Source organism: Diorhabda sublineata, chromosome 10, assembly GCF_026230105.1.
Source record: "Diorhabda sublineata isolate icDioSubl1.1 chromosome 10, icDioSubl1.1, whole genome shotgun sequence".
Taxonomy (NCBI): domain Eukaryota; kingdom Metazoa; phylum Arthropoda; class Insecta; order Coleoptera; family Chrysomelidae; genus Diorhabda; species Diorhabda sublineata.
Window position 1 is genome coordinate 7798057 of NC_079483.1, and position 16527 is coordinate 7814583.

Here is a 16527-nt window from a genome sequence, read left to right on the forward strand (position 1 = left end):
TAAATCTGTACAAAATTCAACAAAAGGCACTTTTACGAGGGAGCTTCTTTAAGTACACACTACAAAATTTAATTTAAGGTGTATTGAAATATAAAACGAGAAAATTTTACATTTTGTTATCACTTGAAAGCATAATTTGGATATTTAAGCAAACGAAACGACCCTCGTATGTTTATAGGGTTTCTGATATAACACATCATTCGATAAATCGTATAATTTACAAAAAACAACATTTTTTTACAAAAAAAATCGATTTTATTCATCAATACAATCATTCCAACGCTTGTAGAAGAATTTTCTTTCCGATTTGAGATAAACGTCTAACCAAAAGTAACTAGGGGTTAGATCTGAACTATACAATGGATGTTGAAGCAATTTGCAAGTTTTTCCATCGAATTATGAATCGGTTTATTATCTTGGTAATACAACGATGTTTTTCCAAAACATGCGGTGGTTTTTTCTCGATTTTTTGAATTCCAACGTTCCAATAACTCTATGTGTAGATTATATCTCCCTCTTGGGCTTAATGGAAGCGCAATATTCCCCTTAAAATACCGAAAAACCGAGTGGTTCTATTTAAAAAAAAATAGATAAATTTGATATTAATGAAATTACACTTTGAACACTTTTTATACGCACCCTGTATAAAATGAGAAATTTTTCAACATAGAATCGAATACGTCTGGTTTTTCTGAAAGTAAACGAACAGAAACCATTTTCATATTTTTAAGGGTATTTTCGTAAAAAAATAATTTGTAAGGGACTGCAAATTTTTAAAAATTAACTCAAAAAATATGCATTTTTCGACAGTTTTTAGACAAAATTTTACGTACAAAGTTACAGTCGATATTTTGCCATATATATATAGTTTTAACTCGTCGTGGGACAACCTGTATATCTAAAGAAATTTCTATTTATATTTCGATAAAAATCGAAATAAGTTGAAACGTCAATTTTTTTCAACTAATTTTCTATTAAAAGAAATCAAAAATCAAAGCAGTTTATTAATAAATAGTAATTTCATTTTTACGAGGGCTGATACTTAAGTTTTGAGATAGACAAATAAAAGCAAATATTTACAATTTGATTTGGTCGAATTTTGAAAACTGACAAAACGCCGTGGATCGACTGCCAAAAATCGATTTAATCCACGTCGAAAATCATAGAATTTCATCGTATTGCGATTCGTTGACAGATGTCAGATTTGACATATTCCCATCAGTGTTGCCATATGTCAAAACTTGAATAACAATCTATCAAAGATGAATCGCTTGTTTTAGGGAAATTTTCACAGTTCGGTTCTGTTTTTATAAGACAATAGTAGCTACCAGACAATCGCCATTAATTTCAGGCGTCGTCTGACAGTCGGCATGATTTTTCGTACACGTAATTGATGAATTAGAGTGTTTTTTTTTTCACTACCATCTTCTCGTTTCTCTAATAATTCCGGAAATAGAAAAGAAATTCGATCAATAATGCGTTAATGGTTGAAAAGCATCATCTTTTGTACGACGTTCTTTATTTTTTTTCGTTCATTATCATCAGTTTTTTTGTTAAAGTAAACAATACCTTCTAAAGGTCGGGTCTAATTTTTAAATTCTCCATCATTAATCAGTTTTACTTGACGTATACGAAAAAAAAAACGTTAAAAACAAGAAACTTGAAAAATCTAGTTCTAATCTTTGTTTATTACGGTCAGGAAGTTATTTGAAGTCTTGGTAAAATCATTATTTCATACTTCGATGTATAAATTGAAGTTTTTCATTTTTAACATCCCCTAAATCAAGTACCTACACCCCGTGGTTTGTGAACCACACTCAATTATTGATTTTATCGAAAAACAATTATTGTGAACCTACTAACGAGGACTAGGCATCTAATTATTGCTTCATACGATTATTTGAAGATTCTTCAATCCAAAAACAAACTAAAAACCTGAAAAATAGTCAAATATAAATTTCTTGAAGATACTGGGATCAATTTTAATACAAATCGTTTCAATAGCAACAGATGGAACCAGGTGTATAACAAGAACAAATACAGGTGCAACAACGATTCTATTTCATCGTTTTGAAATAGATCGATATAAGTGAGGTTATGATCTTGTCAAAAGCTCTCTATAATTGCATTGAAACGTTTTGATATGTGCTTGAATGAAACCAAGTAACAAACTACGATTTGAAACTTGAATTACGTGGTCAAATTCATCCAAATTTTCTATTAGATTATTTATTTTCTAAATTATTCGATGACTGATGGATTTGACAGCAGTTTCAATTTCTTCGAATTGATCTCTTAGTCCAAGCAGGTTAGGTTCGGAGATCTGGGTGGTCAAATCAATACATTTCCACGTTTTATTTGATATTTCGAAATAAACTTTCTAGTAGTGTACTTCAAATTTTGAAAATAATTTCCATGATAGGTTAGGTTATACGTTTTACAAAATATTGTTTTTAAATAAAAATGGAGTGGAATTTAACGCCCCAAAATATCAAACCAAAACGAAAACTTGGTAAATACACCCCATAATGTATCTAGTGAGTGAACTACGAGGGTGGTTGCAAAATTACCTGGTTCAAAGAAAGAAATACGAAAATTTTGTTTTTGTTCAAGTGAAGCGACTGAAAATAGACATTAACTGACATAATCTTTGACCGCCGAGCTGTATTTAACTACCTCCATCTCTAGGTTAGTCCAGGTACTTCTGGATCCATCATCGTCGATGTATCTGATTCAGGAATACCTGGACGAGGTAAATTAATTGAACAAAAAGTATTTTGAAGATTTGGAAAAAGGAATACTAGATAGTTTTGTTAAAATAGGACCTTGCTTGTCCCTGCGTTAATTTTTAATTTCGTTAAACAATATTTTTATCAATTATATAAGATACAAGAAAAAAAATTGCAATTATCATTGTTTAACACGCTCACACGGCCTTTTTGTATATCAGTAGATATTTCGGCATCCCCTGCGGACGAGAAACAAAACGTTAGACATTTCTGATAAACGTAATTCCCGAGGGAACCTCGCGACACGACTGCGGGCTATTTTCTAGATCTTACAAAAAACATAGACGTCCCGTTCGATTATTATCATTTTTCATATTACAATCCGGAAATATTCGGATGCTTTTTACGTAAAAATTTCGTTGCTTTTCTAACATCGTATATTGAAGAGGAAATAATTAAAAATGGATGAAAATCGAAAGAAATTATGAAAAATCGATGGAAATTCTTGCACAGCAACTCAAATTTGATAATATTTGAGACTATTTCAACCGATTTTGTTTGCTTTTTATCATTAAGAATCGATCTAATTTATCGATTCGATTTCATCGGATGTCAATTAATCAATTCCACCGGGTTACCTTCGATGTTAATCGATTAATTCGATTCCAATCGAGTTTCGTACGTTTCATTTGAATAAACAAAAATTAAAAAGTTGATACCAAGTGATGAAAAGAAATGAAAATTGGAGGAAATTTAGTGAAAATCGATGAAAATCGAGAGAAATAATCGAAAACCAAAGGAAATTCTCTCACAGCAACTAAAATTCAATAATATTAATGCTATTAAATATTCCTGATTAAAAAAATTTGATATTTGAGTCTATTTCAATCGATTTCGTTCGATTTTTATCATTAAGAATCGATCTAATTTATCGATTCGATTTTTTCGGATGTCAATCAATCAATTCCACCGGGTTTCCTCCGATTTTAATCGATTAATTTCGATTCTAATCGAGCTTTTTACGTTTCATTTGAATAAACAAAAATTAATTAGAATATAAAAAAAGTTAATACAAAGTGATAAAAAGAAATGAAAATTGAAGGAAATTCAGTGAAAATGAATGAAAATCGATAAAAATCAATAGAAAGAATCGAAAATCAATGGAAATTCTTGCATAGCAACTCAATTTAATAATATTAACGCTTCTAAATATTTTTTATTGAAGAAATTAAATATTTGAGACTATTTCAATCGATTTCGTTCGATTTTTATCATTAAGAATCGATCTAATTTATCGATTCGATTTCATCGGATGTCAATTAATCAATTCCACCGGGTTACCTTCGATGTTAATCGATTAATTCGATTCCAATCGAGTTTCGTTTGAATAAACAAAAATTAAAAAGTTGATACAAAGTGATAAAAAGAAATGAAAATTGGAGGAAATTTAGTGAAAATCGATGAAAATCGAGAGAAATAATCGAAAACCAAAGGAAATTCTCTCACAGCAACTAAAATTCAATAATATTAATGCTTTTAAATATTCCTGATTAAAAAAATTTGATATTTGAGTCTATTTCAATCGATTTCGTCCGATTTTGATCATTAAGAATCGATCTAATTTATCGATTCGATTTTTTCGGATGTCAATCAATCAATTCCACCGGGTTTCCTCCGATTTTAATCGATTAATTTCGATTCTAATCGAGCTTTTTACGTTTCATTTGAATAAACAAAAATTAATTAGAATATAAAAAAAGTTAATACAAAGTGATAAAAAGAAATGAAAATTGAAGGAAATTCAGTGAAAATGAATGAAAATGGATAAAAATCAATAGAAAGAATCGAAAATCAATGGAAATTCTTGCATAGCAACTCAATTTAATTATATTAACGCTTCTAAATATTTTTTATTGAAGAAATTAAATATTTGAGACTATTTCAATCGATTTCGTTCGATTTTGATCATTAAGAATCGATCTAATTTATCGATTCGATTTTTTCGGATGTCAATCAATCAATTCCACCGGGTTTCCTCCGATTTTAATCGATTAATTTCGATTCTAATCGAGCTTTTTACGTTTCATTTGAATAAACAAAAATTAATTAGAATATAAGAAAAGTTAATACAAAGTGATAAAAAGAAATGAAAATTGAAGGAAATTTAGTGAAATGAATGAAAATCGATAAAAATCAATAGAAAGAATCGAAAATCAATGGAAATTCTTGCATAGCAACTCAATTTAATAATATTAACGCTTCTAAATATTTTTTATTGAAGAAATTAAATATTTGAGACTATTTCAATCGATTTCGTTCGATTTTTATCATTAAGAATCGATCTAATTTATCGATTCGATTTCATCGGATGTCAATTAATCAATTCCACCGGGTTACCTTCGATGTTAATCGATTAATTCGATTCCAATCGAGTTTCGTTTGAATAAACAAAAATTAAAAAGTTGATACAAAGTGATAAAAAGAAATGAAAATTGGAGGAAATTTAGTGAAAATCGATGAATATCGAGAGAAATAATCGAAAACCAAAGGAAATTCTCTCACAGCAACTAAAATTCAATAATATTAATGCTTTTAAATATTCCTGATTAAAAAAATTTGATATTTGAGACTATTTCAATCGATTTCGTTCGATTTTTATCATTAAGAATCGATCTAATTTATCGATTCGATTTCATCGGATGTTAATCAATCAATTCCACCGGGTTTCCTCCGATTTTAATCGATTAATTTCGATTCTAACCGATTTTCGTATTTTTCATTCGATTCAGTACCACACAACTGTATACTGCTTCGCCGAATATCGGTAATCATTAAGAATCGATTGAATTTTTGACTATTTTTACTAATTTATGAAATTTTACGAATATTCAATCTTGGATATTATAATAATCGTCGAGTATAATCAAGCTTACAATCAATATTAATTGATTCTGCACCATTTGACAGTGACACAACCTAATCGATTGTATAAATCATATATTATTGATCGATTTCACTTCAATATGATTATTATAATCGATTTTTAACACTTGATGTTTCTAAATCTAAATTATGATAATAGTTACTGATAAGATTATACCTTTATCTTCTTTAGATACAATTTGAACCAAATTTTGGTCTTGAAACAAGTTAATATTAATTAATTTTTTTCAAAAACCTTCCAGTTATTGCGAAATTATCATATATCATTTTCCAAAAACAATTTTGCAAGCTGAAACAACAAAACAACGGGAATTTCGAAAATATCGTCAGGCGAATTCTTGTTTTTCTTGTATAACATTAAACAACCGAACCTAGAGGGTGATTTTACCCTCTGTTACTAAATATGCTAATCGGGTTTATATTTATATAACTGAATTGATTAGAGGTTGCAGGAACGTTCCTTTATAATAAAATTAAGGGTACAACAATTTATATCTGTCATAAAATTGACGTACTATTATCTAAAAATCTCTTGGTGCTAGTTCGGGACTGTATAGTGGGTGATGCGAAAAGTTGAACGAATTAGACCCACCTTATAGTCCCGATTTGTTCCCATGCGACTAATGTTTATTTGGTCCGTTGAAATAAGCATTTGGTAGGCAGCGAATTGATTGATTGACATCCGATGAAATCGAATCGATAATTCGATCGATTCTTAATGATAAAAATCGAACGAAATCGATTGAAATAATCTCAAATATTATTAAATTTCTTCAATCAAGGATATTTAGAAGCATTAATATTATTAATTTCTATTGATTTTCGATTGATTCTGTTGATTTTTATCGATTTTCATTCATTTTCAATAAATTTCCTTCAATTTTCATTTCTTTTTATCACTTTGTATCAACTTTTATTATATTTTAATTAATTTTTGTTTATTCAAATGAAACGTAAAAAACTCGATTAGAATCGAAATTAATCGATTAAAATCGGAGGAAACCCGGTGGAATTGAATGATTGACATCCGATGAAATCGAATCGATAAATTAGATCGATTCTTAATGATAAAAATCGAACGAAATCGATTGAAATAGACTCAAATATTTAATTTCTTCAATCAAGATTATTTAGAAACATTAATATTATTAAATTTGAGTTTCTGTGAGAGAATTTCCTTTGGTTCTCGATTATTTCTCTCGATTTTCATTCATTTTCACTAAATTTCCTTCAATTTTCATTTCTTTTTATCACTTTGTATTAACTTTTTTTATATTCTAATTAATTTTTGTTTATTCAAATGAAACGTAAAAAACTCGATTAGTATCGAAATTAATCGATTAAAATCGGAGGAAACCCGGTAGAATTGAATGATTGACATTCGATGAAATCGAATCGATAAATTAGATCGATTCTTAATGATCAAAATCGAACGAAATCGATTGAAATAGTCTCAAATATTTAATTTCTTCAATAAAAAATATTTAGAAGCGTTAATATTATTAAATTGAGTTGCTATGCAAGAATTTCCATTGATTTTCGATTCTTTCTATTGATTTTTATCGATTTTCATTCATTTTCACTAAATTTCCTTCAATTTTCATTTCTTTTTATCACTTTGTATTAACTTTTTTTATATTCTAATTAATTTTTGTTTATTCAAATGAAACGTATAAAACTCGATTAGAATCGAAATTAATCGATTAAAATCGGAGGAAACCCGGTGGAATTGATTGACTGACATCCGATGAAATCGAATCGATAAATTAGATCGATTCTTAATGGTAAAAATCGAACGAAATCGATTGAAATAGACTCAAATATCAATTTTTTTTAATCAGGAATATTTAAAAGCATTAATATTATTGAATGTTAGTTGCTGTGCAAGAGTTTCCATTGATTTTCGATTATTTCTCTCGATTTTCATTCATTTCCACTAAATTTATTTCAATCTTCATTTCTTTTTATCACTTTGTATCAACTTTTTTTATATTCCCTTTAATTCCCCTAGAATCGAAATTAATCGATTAAAATCGGAGAAAACCCGGTGGAATCGATAAATTAGATCGATTCTTAATAATAAATATCGAATAAAATCGATTGAAATAGTCTCAAATATTAAATTTCTTCAATCAAAAATATTTAGAAGCATTAATATTATTAAATTGAGTTGCTGTGCAATAATTTCCATTGATTTTCGATTATTTCTCTCCATTTTCATCGATTTTCATTCATTTTCACTAAATTTCCTTCAATTTTCACTTATTTCTATTACTTTGTATCAACTTTTCAATTTTTGTTTATTCAAATGAAACGTACGAAACTCGATTGGAATCGAAATTAATCGATTAAAATTGGAAGAAACCCGGTGGAATCGATAAATTATATCGATTTTTAGTAATAAAAATCGAATAAAATCGATTGCAATGGTTTCAAATATTATTAAATTTGAGTTGTTGTTTTCGATTATTTCTCCCCATCTTCATCGATTTTCATTCATTTTCACTAAATATCCGTCAATATACGATAAAATATAAAAAAAACGTTTTTTTTTTAAATAAATCGCAAAATAAAACAGAAATTAATTGTCTTTTTAAATAACCATTCAATAATATGTCTATAGTCGACTTTGAATTATCCTCGGCGTGTTATATTCCCTCGGGGAAGTCTCTTCAAGGACTCGAAATCAATTTGGCAGTAAACCCGTTCGAAAATTAATACAAGATTGTCCTCTATCCGGGGGTATTATATCCGACTTGGACGAGTAGGTATATGTGCAGAAAATAAATTTGCAAGATAATGAAGAATAAAATTGTATTAAATTCCTAGTCTGTTAATTGATAATCGTGGCTCGTGTTCCGATCGTCGGTTGCGTAATTCGCTTTACCTTATTAACCGGCACCGGGACTATTTTATAGAAATTCAATTTCGGTACTCATTAAACCGAACGCTTCTATTAATGGTTCTCTAGTTCGTGAGGAAATTCAAAAGTTTGTTTATCGAAAAAATTGCATAGGTTCCAAATCCTAACCAAACTTTTTATATACGAAAGCTCTATATCAATTTTATCGAATTTTCCATGTATAACAATCGATTTTAACGGATTCAATGATAATTTGAAAGAAGCACTTCTAATTAGTCAACACAACTGAATTGTCATCAGATTTTCAAAATAAATCATAGAAAATCAATTTTTAATCGATTTTACATCAATATAATCGAATTTTCCATATTTAACAATCGATTTATCAGAATTTGAAATGAACACAACCAATTAGTCAACATATATCATGATAAACATAAATTTTCAATCGATTTTATATTAATATGATCGAATTTTCCATAGTTTACAATCGATTTCTATCGATTTAATAAGAATTTGAAGGAAACACTTCTAATTAGTCAAAACAACTGATTTGTCATCAGATTTTCAAAATAAATTATAGAAAATCAATTTTTAATCGTTTTTACTTCAATATGATCGAATTTTCCATATATAACAATCGATTTTAATCGATTTATCAGAATTTGAAGTGAACACAACCAAATTGTCAAATAGTAAATCAAGTTTTAATCGGTTTTACTCCAACGTGATAGAATTTATTATCGATTTGGGAGGATTTGGGAGAAGACACAACTGATTTGTTATGAGATTTTATAATAAATATCAATTTTCAATCGATTTTATATTAATATGATCGAATTTTCCATAGTTTACAATCGATTTCTATCGATTTAATAAGAATTTGAAGGAAACACTTCTAATTAGTCAAACCACTGATTTGTCATCAGATTTTTAAAATAAATCATCGAAAATCAATTTTTAATCGATTTTACATCAATATGTTCAAATTTTCTATATTTAACAATCGATTTATCAGAATTTGAAATGAACACAACCAATTAGTCAACATATATCATGATAAACATAAATTTTCAATCGATTTTATATTAATATGATCGAATTTTCCATAGTTTACAATCGATTTCTATCGATTTAATAAGAATTTGAAGGAAACACTTCTAATTAGTCAAAACAACTGATTTGTCATCAGATTTTCAAAATAAATTATAGAAAATCAATTTTTAATCGTTTTTACTTCAATATGATCGAATTTTCCATATATAACAATCGATTTTAATCGATTTATCAGAATTTGAAGTGAACACAACCAAATTGTCAAATAGTAAATCAAGTTTTAATCGGTTTTACTCCAACGTGATAGAATTTATTATCGATTTGGGAGGATTTGGGAGAAGACACAACTGATTTGTTATGAGATTTTATAATAAATATCAATTTTCAATCGATTTTATATTAATATGATCGAATTTTCCATAGTTTACAATCGATTTCTATCGATTTAATAAGAATATGAAGGAAACACTTCTAATTAGTCAAACCACTGATTTGTCATCAGATTTTTAAAATAAATCATCGAAAATCAATTTTTAATCGATTTTACATCAATATGTTCAAATTTTCTATATTTAACAATCGATTTATCAGAATTTGAAGTGAACACAACCAATTAGTCAACATATATCATGATAAACATAAATTTTCAATCGATTTTATATTAATATGATCGAATTTTCCATAGTTTACAATCGATTTCTATCGATTTAATAAGAATTTGAAGGAAACACTTCTAATTAGTCAAAACAACTGATTTGTCATCAGATTTTCAAAATAAATTATAGAAAATCAATTTTTAATCGTTTTTACTTCAATATGATCGAATTTTCCATATATAACAATCGATTTTAATCGATTTATCAGAATTTGAAGTGAACACAACCAAATTGTCAAATAGTAAATCAAGTTTTAATCGGTTTTACTCCAACGTGATAGAATTTATTATCGATTTGGGAGGATTTGGGAGAAGACACAACTGATTTGTTATGAGATTTTATAATAAATATCAATTTTCAATCGATTTTATATTAATATGATCGAATTTTCCATAGTTTACAATCGATTTCTATCGATTTAATAAGAATATGAAGGAAACACTTCTAATTAGTCAAACCACTGATTTGTCATCAGATTTTTAAAATAAATCATCGAAAATCAATTTTTAATCGATTTTACATCAATATGTTCAAATTTTCTATATTTAACAATCGATTTATCAGAATTTGAAGTGAACACAACCAATTAGTCAACATATATCATGATAAACATAAATTTTCAATCGATTTTATATTAATATGATCGAATTTTCCATAGTTTACAATCGATTTCTATCGATTCAATAAGAATTTGAAGGAAACACTTCTAATTAGTCAAAACAACTGATTTGTCATCAAATTTTCAAAATAAGTAATCGAAAATCAATTTTTAATCTATTTTACTTCAATATGATCGAATTTTCCATATATAACAATCGATTTTAATCGATTTATCAGAATTTGAAGTGAACACAACCAAATTGTCAAATGATATAGTAAATCAAGTTTTAATCGACTTTACTCAAACGTGATAGAATTTATTATCGATTACAATCGATTTGGGAGAAGACACAACTGATTTGTTATGAGATTTTATAATTAATATCAATTTTTAATTGATTTTATATTATGATCGAATTTTAATTCCTCCTAGATTACAATTGATTTTTATCGATTTTTCATAATTAGTAAAAAAGCACAACGAAATTTGCATTGATTGTAATCGATTTGGCACTATTTATTTATATTTATATATATATTTTATCATTGCTCTTCTTCTTTTCCTTGCTTACATCCAAATATTCATTCGATTCTACCGAATATAAGTTAATTCATCTGCTTTCAATCGATTCCTCACAAATTTACGAAACCACAACCAATTAATCGATAGATTTTATAAAAATTACCAATTTTGTTCGATTGTACCATATATAATCGAATTTTACATCGATTATAATCGATTATTCATCATTACAATAACACCAAAATGATTCGTTTCAGTTTTACGAGATGAGTTCCGTTTCGAGCCGCAGAGCTCGAGAGTGGCGGCCGGAGAAGACATAGTCTTGGAATGTTCGCCTCCAAAGGGTGTACCAGAACCGCAAGTTTCATGGAGAAAAGACGGAGAAACGTTAACGGTTGAAGGAAGACTCAAATTAGTCGACGGTTACAATTTGGCCATAACCGATACGAAAACTACAGACGACGGAAAGTATCAGTGCGTTGCCAAGAACACTGCCGGCGTTAGGGAATCCACGGCGGCCGTTTTAAAAGTTTACGGTACAGAACCAAACGTCATTTCGAACATATACCTTTCCTCATCCCCATATCGTAGTTTTTCTCCTCGTTCCACGTCTTCAACTTTCCCTATTCGTAAATCAACAATTTGAAGCTTTTCTTTTCGTTATTATTGTCTAGTTAGTATATACAGGGTGGATGTGTTGATGATAAAATGATTTTTTAGTTAAACCGTTCATGATAAGACCGCCGGAAGACGTAACCGCCTTGGTGGGATCGACGGTTGAATTTACGTGCGCTACTGGAGGAGATCCAATTCCCGACGTGCTTTGGAGGAGAACTTCACCAGGTGGAACGATGCCTTTGGGTAGAGTAAGAGTATTAGAAGATAGGACGCTTCGTCTCGAGCAGGTCATACTGTCAGACCAAGGAAGGTTAGTTTATATATTTCAATTTATATGATTTTTAGATATATTCATTGATTTTTATCGATTTGGATCGATTTTCGTTGACTTCCATTCATATTTTCTTTAATTTTTTTTCATTTCTCGTTGTTTTTTAATTATTTTGATCATTTCCTATCAATTTTAAACGATTTTCACTGATTTTCATCAGTTTCAATAAATTTTCACTGATAATCATCGATTTTTATCATTTTGCACATATTATTTTCCTTTGTTTTCGTTGTTTTTTATTTATTCTACTCGTTTCTGATCAATTTTAATCGATTTTGATTGATTTCCATCAGTTTTAATCGATTTCCACCGATAATCATCGAATTTAATCAATTTTTATTGAGTTTAATCTATTTTCATCAATTTGCATACATTTTTTTCATTGGTTTTAGTTGTTTTTTATTGATTTTGATCGTTTTTGATCAAATTTAATCGATTTCATCGATTTTAATCGATTTCATCGATTTTAATCGATTTCATCGATTTTAATCGATTTCATCGATTTTAATCGATTTTAATCGATTTCTATAGATTCTCATCAATGTTTATCAATTTCAATCGATTTCAATTCATTCTCATTGGTTTTTTGTTGAATTTCGACAATTTTCATCGATTTATATAGATTTTCATGAATTTTAAACGATTTTAAAATATTTTTTTCCTTCTTGTTTTTATTCTTATTCATTCTTATCGATTTCGATCGATTTTATATAATTTCTATAGATATTCATCGACTTTAATCGATTCCTGTCGATTTTCATCAATTTTAATCGATTTCTATAGATTCTCATCAATTTTTATCAATTTCAATCGATTTCAATTCATTCTCAATGGTTTTTTGTTGAATTTCGACAATTTTCATCGATTTATATAGATTTTCATGAATTTTAAACGATTTTAAAATATTTTTTTCCTTCTTGTTTTTATTCTTATCCATTCTTATCGATTTCGATCGATTTTATATAATTTCTATAGATATTCATCGACTTTAATCGATTCCTGTCGATTTTCATCAATTTTAATCGATTTCTATAGATTCTCATCAATTTTTATCAATTTCAATCGATTTCAATTCATTCTCATTGGTTTTTTGTTGAATTTCGACAATTTTCATCGATTTATATAGATTTCCATGAATTTTAAACGATTTTAAAATATTTTTTTCCTTCTTGTTTTTATTCTTATCCATTCTTATCGATTTTATATAATTTCTATAGATATTCATCGACTTTAATCGATTCCTGTCGATTTTCATCAATTTTAATCGATTTCTAGAGATTCTCATCAATTTTTATCAATTTCAATCGATTTCAATTCATTCTCAATAGTTTTTTGTTGAATTTCGACAATTTTCATCGATTTATATAGATTTTCATGAATTTTAAACGATTTTAAAATATTTTTTTCCTTCTTGTTTTTATTCTTATCCATTCTTATCGATTTCGATCGATTTTATATAATTTCTATAGATATTCATCGACTTTAATCGATTCCTGTCGATTTTCATCAATTTTAATCGATTTCTATAGATTCTCATCAATTTTTATCAATTTCAATCGATTTCAATTCATTCTCAATGGTTTTTTGTTGAATTTCGACAATTTCCATCGATTTATATAGATTTTCATGAATTTTAAACGATTTTAAAATATTTTTTTCCTTCTTGTTTTTATTCTTATCCATTCTTATCGATTTCGATCGATTTTATATAATTTCTATAGATATTCATCGACTTTAATCGATTCCTGTCGATTTTCATCAATTTTAATCGATTTCTATAGATTCTCATCAATTTTTATCAATTTCAATCGATTTCAATTCATTCTCATTGGTTTTTTGTTGAATTTCGACAATTTTCATCGATTTATATAGATTTCCATGAATTTTAAACGATTTTAAAATATTTTTTTCCTTCTTGTTTCTATTTTTATCCATTCTGATCGATTTCGATCGATTTTATATAATTTCTATAGATATTCATCGACTTTAATCGATTCCTGTCGATTTTCATCCATTTTAATCGATTAATTTCCTACTTATTACATCGATAATCATTGTTCCTCATCGATTTTTGTACATTCCCATCGATTAATCGATTCTGCGTGTTTCACTTGTTGCAGATATTACTGCGACGCCGATAATTTCGCCGGAGCCATAACGGCATCGGCCGTTTTGACCGTACACGCCCCGCCTACCTTCACCATTAAACCGCAAGCGCAAGCCGTCGAAGCCGGTCGCGACGTCAACTTCCACTGCGCCGTCCGCGGTAGCCCACCACCATTTGTATTCTGGTCATTCGAAGGTGACAGATCTTTAATCTACACCGGAAGCAAAACCGGAAACTACGAAGCCTTCACCACCGATCAAGGTTCTTCTACTTTATCACTAAAAGAAGCGCAAGTTCAAGATTCCGGCACCGTCGTTATATGCGCCGCTGTAAACGCCGCGGGTTCCGTATCCTCGAGGACGCGACTCACGGTAACATCCAAAGAAGACAGACCGCCTCCTATTATAATAACAGGACCCGGCAATCAAACTCTACCTATAGATTCGGTGGCTTATATGTCCTGCGAAGCCGACGGTAATCCCGAACCGGTTATATCCTGGTACAAAGAAGGAATACCGGTAACTCCTTCAACTCGAATTAACATGTCAAATCCGAATCATTTAGAATTATACGGTTTGCGAAAAGAAGATTCCGGATCTTATACGTGCGTCGCTTCATCTAAGAGCGGTAAATCCACTTGGACTGGATATTTATTAGTAGAAAATCCTAAAAATCCTAATATAAATTTTTTCAAAGCTCCCGAAGTTATAATGTTACCTGGAGCTCCTAGTAGACCGCATCCTCTTAACCAATCTGAAGATAGCGTCACTATAACGTGGAGTCAAAATAACAAAATCGGTTCTTCGAGTTTATTGGGATACCAAATCGAGTTGTTCGGTAAAGAAGAAGGCGTAACCCCGACTTGGACTGTGGTAGGTCGTAGAATAACAAATTTATCGTTTACTCAACATCTTCTATCACCTGGAGTTGCTTATAGTTTTTTGATACGCGCCGAAAACGCTCACGGGATCGGTCCGCCTTCGCAATTATCCGAACCGGTGGTTGTAGGAGCGGATTCTTCGCGAAATTGGGGTAATCCCGAGGTAACTGAACTCAGCGAAGCTAGAGCTAATCTCGTTACCGCTAGCGTAGCTAAACTTACCGATGCTATACCGCTATCTTCGACTTCTATCAAACTAATGTGGTTGATAAATGATTCTACGTACGTCGAAGGGTTGTATATTTATTTTATAACTTTAGATATAGAAGAAAACAAACCGAAAACTTATAGTATGTTGACTGTTTTACATACCGTTGGAACGTCGAGTTTTTCCGTTAATAATTTGGATAAATGGGCGAGATACGAATTTTTTTTAGTGCCGTTTTTCAAAACCGTCGAAGGACTTCCTTCGAATTCTATAATAACCAGAACGCTCGAAGATGGTAAGTCATTCAAATGTTTTATTTTTATTTTTTTTTTATTTATTTATTAATATTTCGTTGTAGTACCGACGGAAGCTCCGTCTCAAATGGAAGCCATTTTGTTAAATTCGACGGCTGTTTATCTAAAATGGAAACCACCTCCTGCTGTTACTCTCAACGGCGAACTTCAAGGTTACAAAGTCGAAATAAAAACTAACGGTAGCGATCAAATGAAAGTGATGAGCGTCGGTAAAAAATCTCCTAATCTTCTATTGGGCAGTTTGAGTCCTGGAGTTTCGTATTTTGTTAGAGTAGCTGCTTTGACTAGGATCGGTTTGGGTCCTTATAATTCTCCTGCGACTTTACGACTCGAACCGACTGCTAGGATTTCGGACAATAATTTTCAAAGGCACGTATTATTTATTTTTTGGTGGAATTATATCGGGCTCTAAATGAAATAAAAAAGCGACGTTGTCTAATTTACTATATTCCGTTGAAATATTTTTTTTGGTGATTAGTACAAAGTTAAGGAATTTAAAAAAGGGAAATTTTAGTCGTGGTCTTCCTATCCGGAAAGGTGATGTCCACGATTTTCATTTATGTTGTTGGTTTTCTTGAGTTTTTCAGTTTTGTCATTAATTCTCATCTCTCTGTCTTCGTTGGTTTTTGTTGGTTCTCTTGAATTTTCTGCGGTTTTCATTGCTATCCATCGAATTTTGTTTATTTTTCATTAATTTTC

At 29.5% G+C, this 16527-nt stretch overlaps 1 protein-coding gene across 1 annotated transcript in view; it reads left to right on the forward strand.

The window, feature by feature from the left end:
- LOC130449523 (roundabout homolog 1-like) overlaps window positions 1-16527 on the forward strand; it is a 113297-nt gene that overhangs the window by 89785 nt on the left and 6985 nt on the right. The window contains exons 4-7 of the mRNA XM_056787403.1: window positions 11628-11906; window positions 12091-12298; window positions 14440-15809; window positions 15873-16197. Of these exons, the coding sequence (XP_056643381.1) occupies window positions 11628-11906; window positions 12091-12298; window positions 14440-15809; window positions 15873-16197 (2182 nt within the window). The remainder of the gene's footprint in view (window positions 1-11627; window positions 11907-12090; window positions 12299-14439; window positions 15810-15872; window positions 16198-16527) is intronic.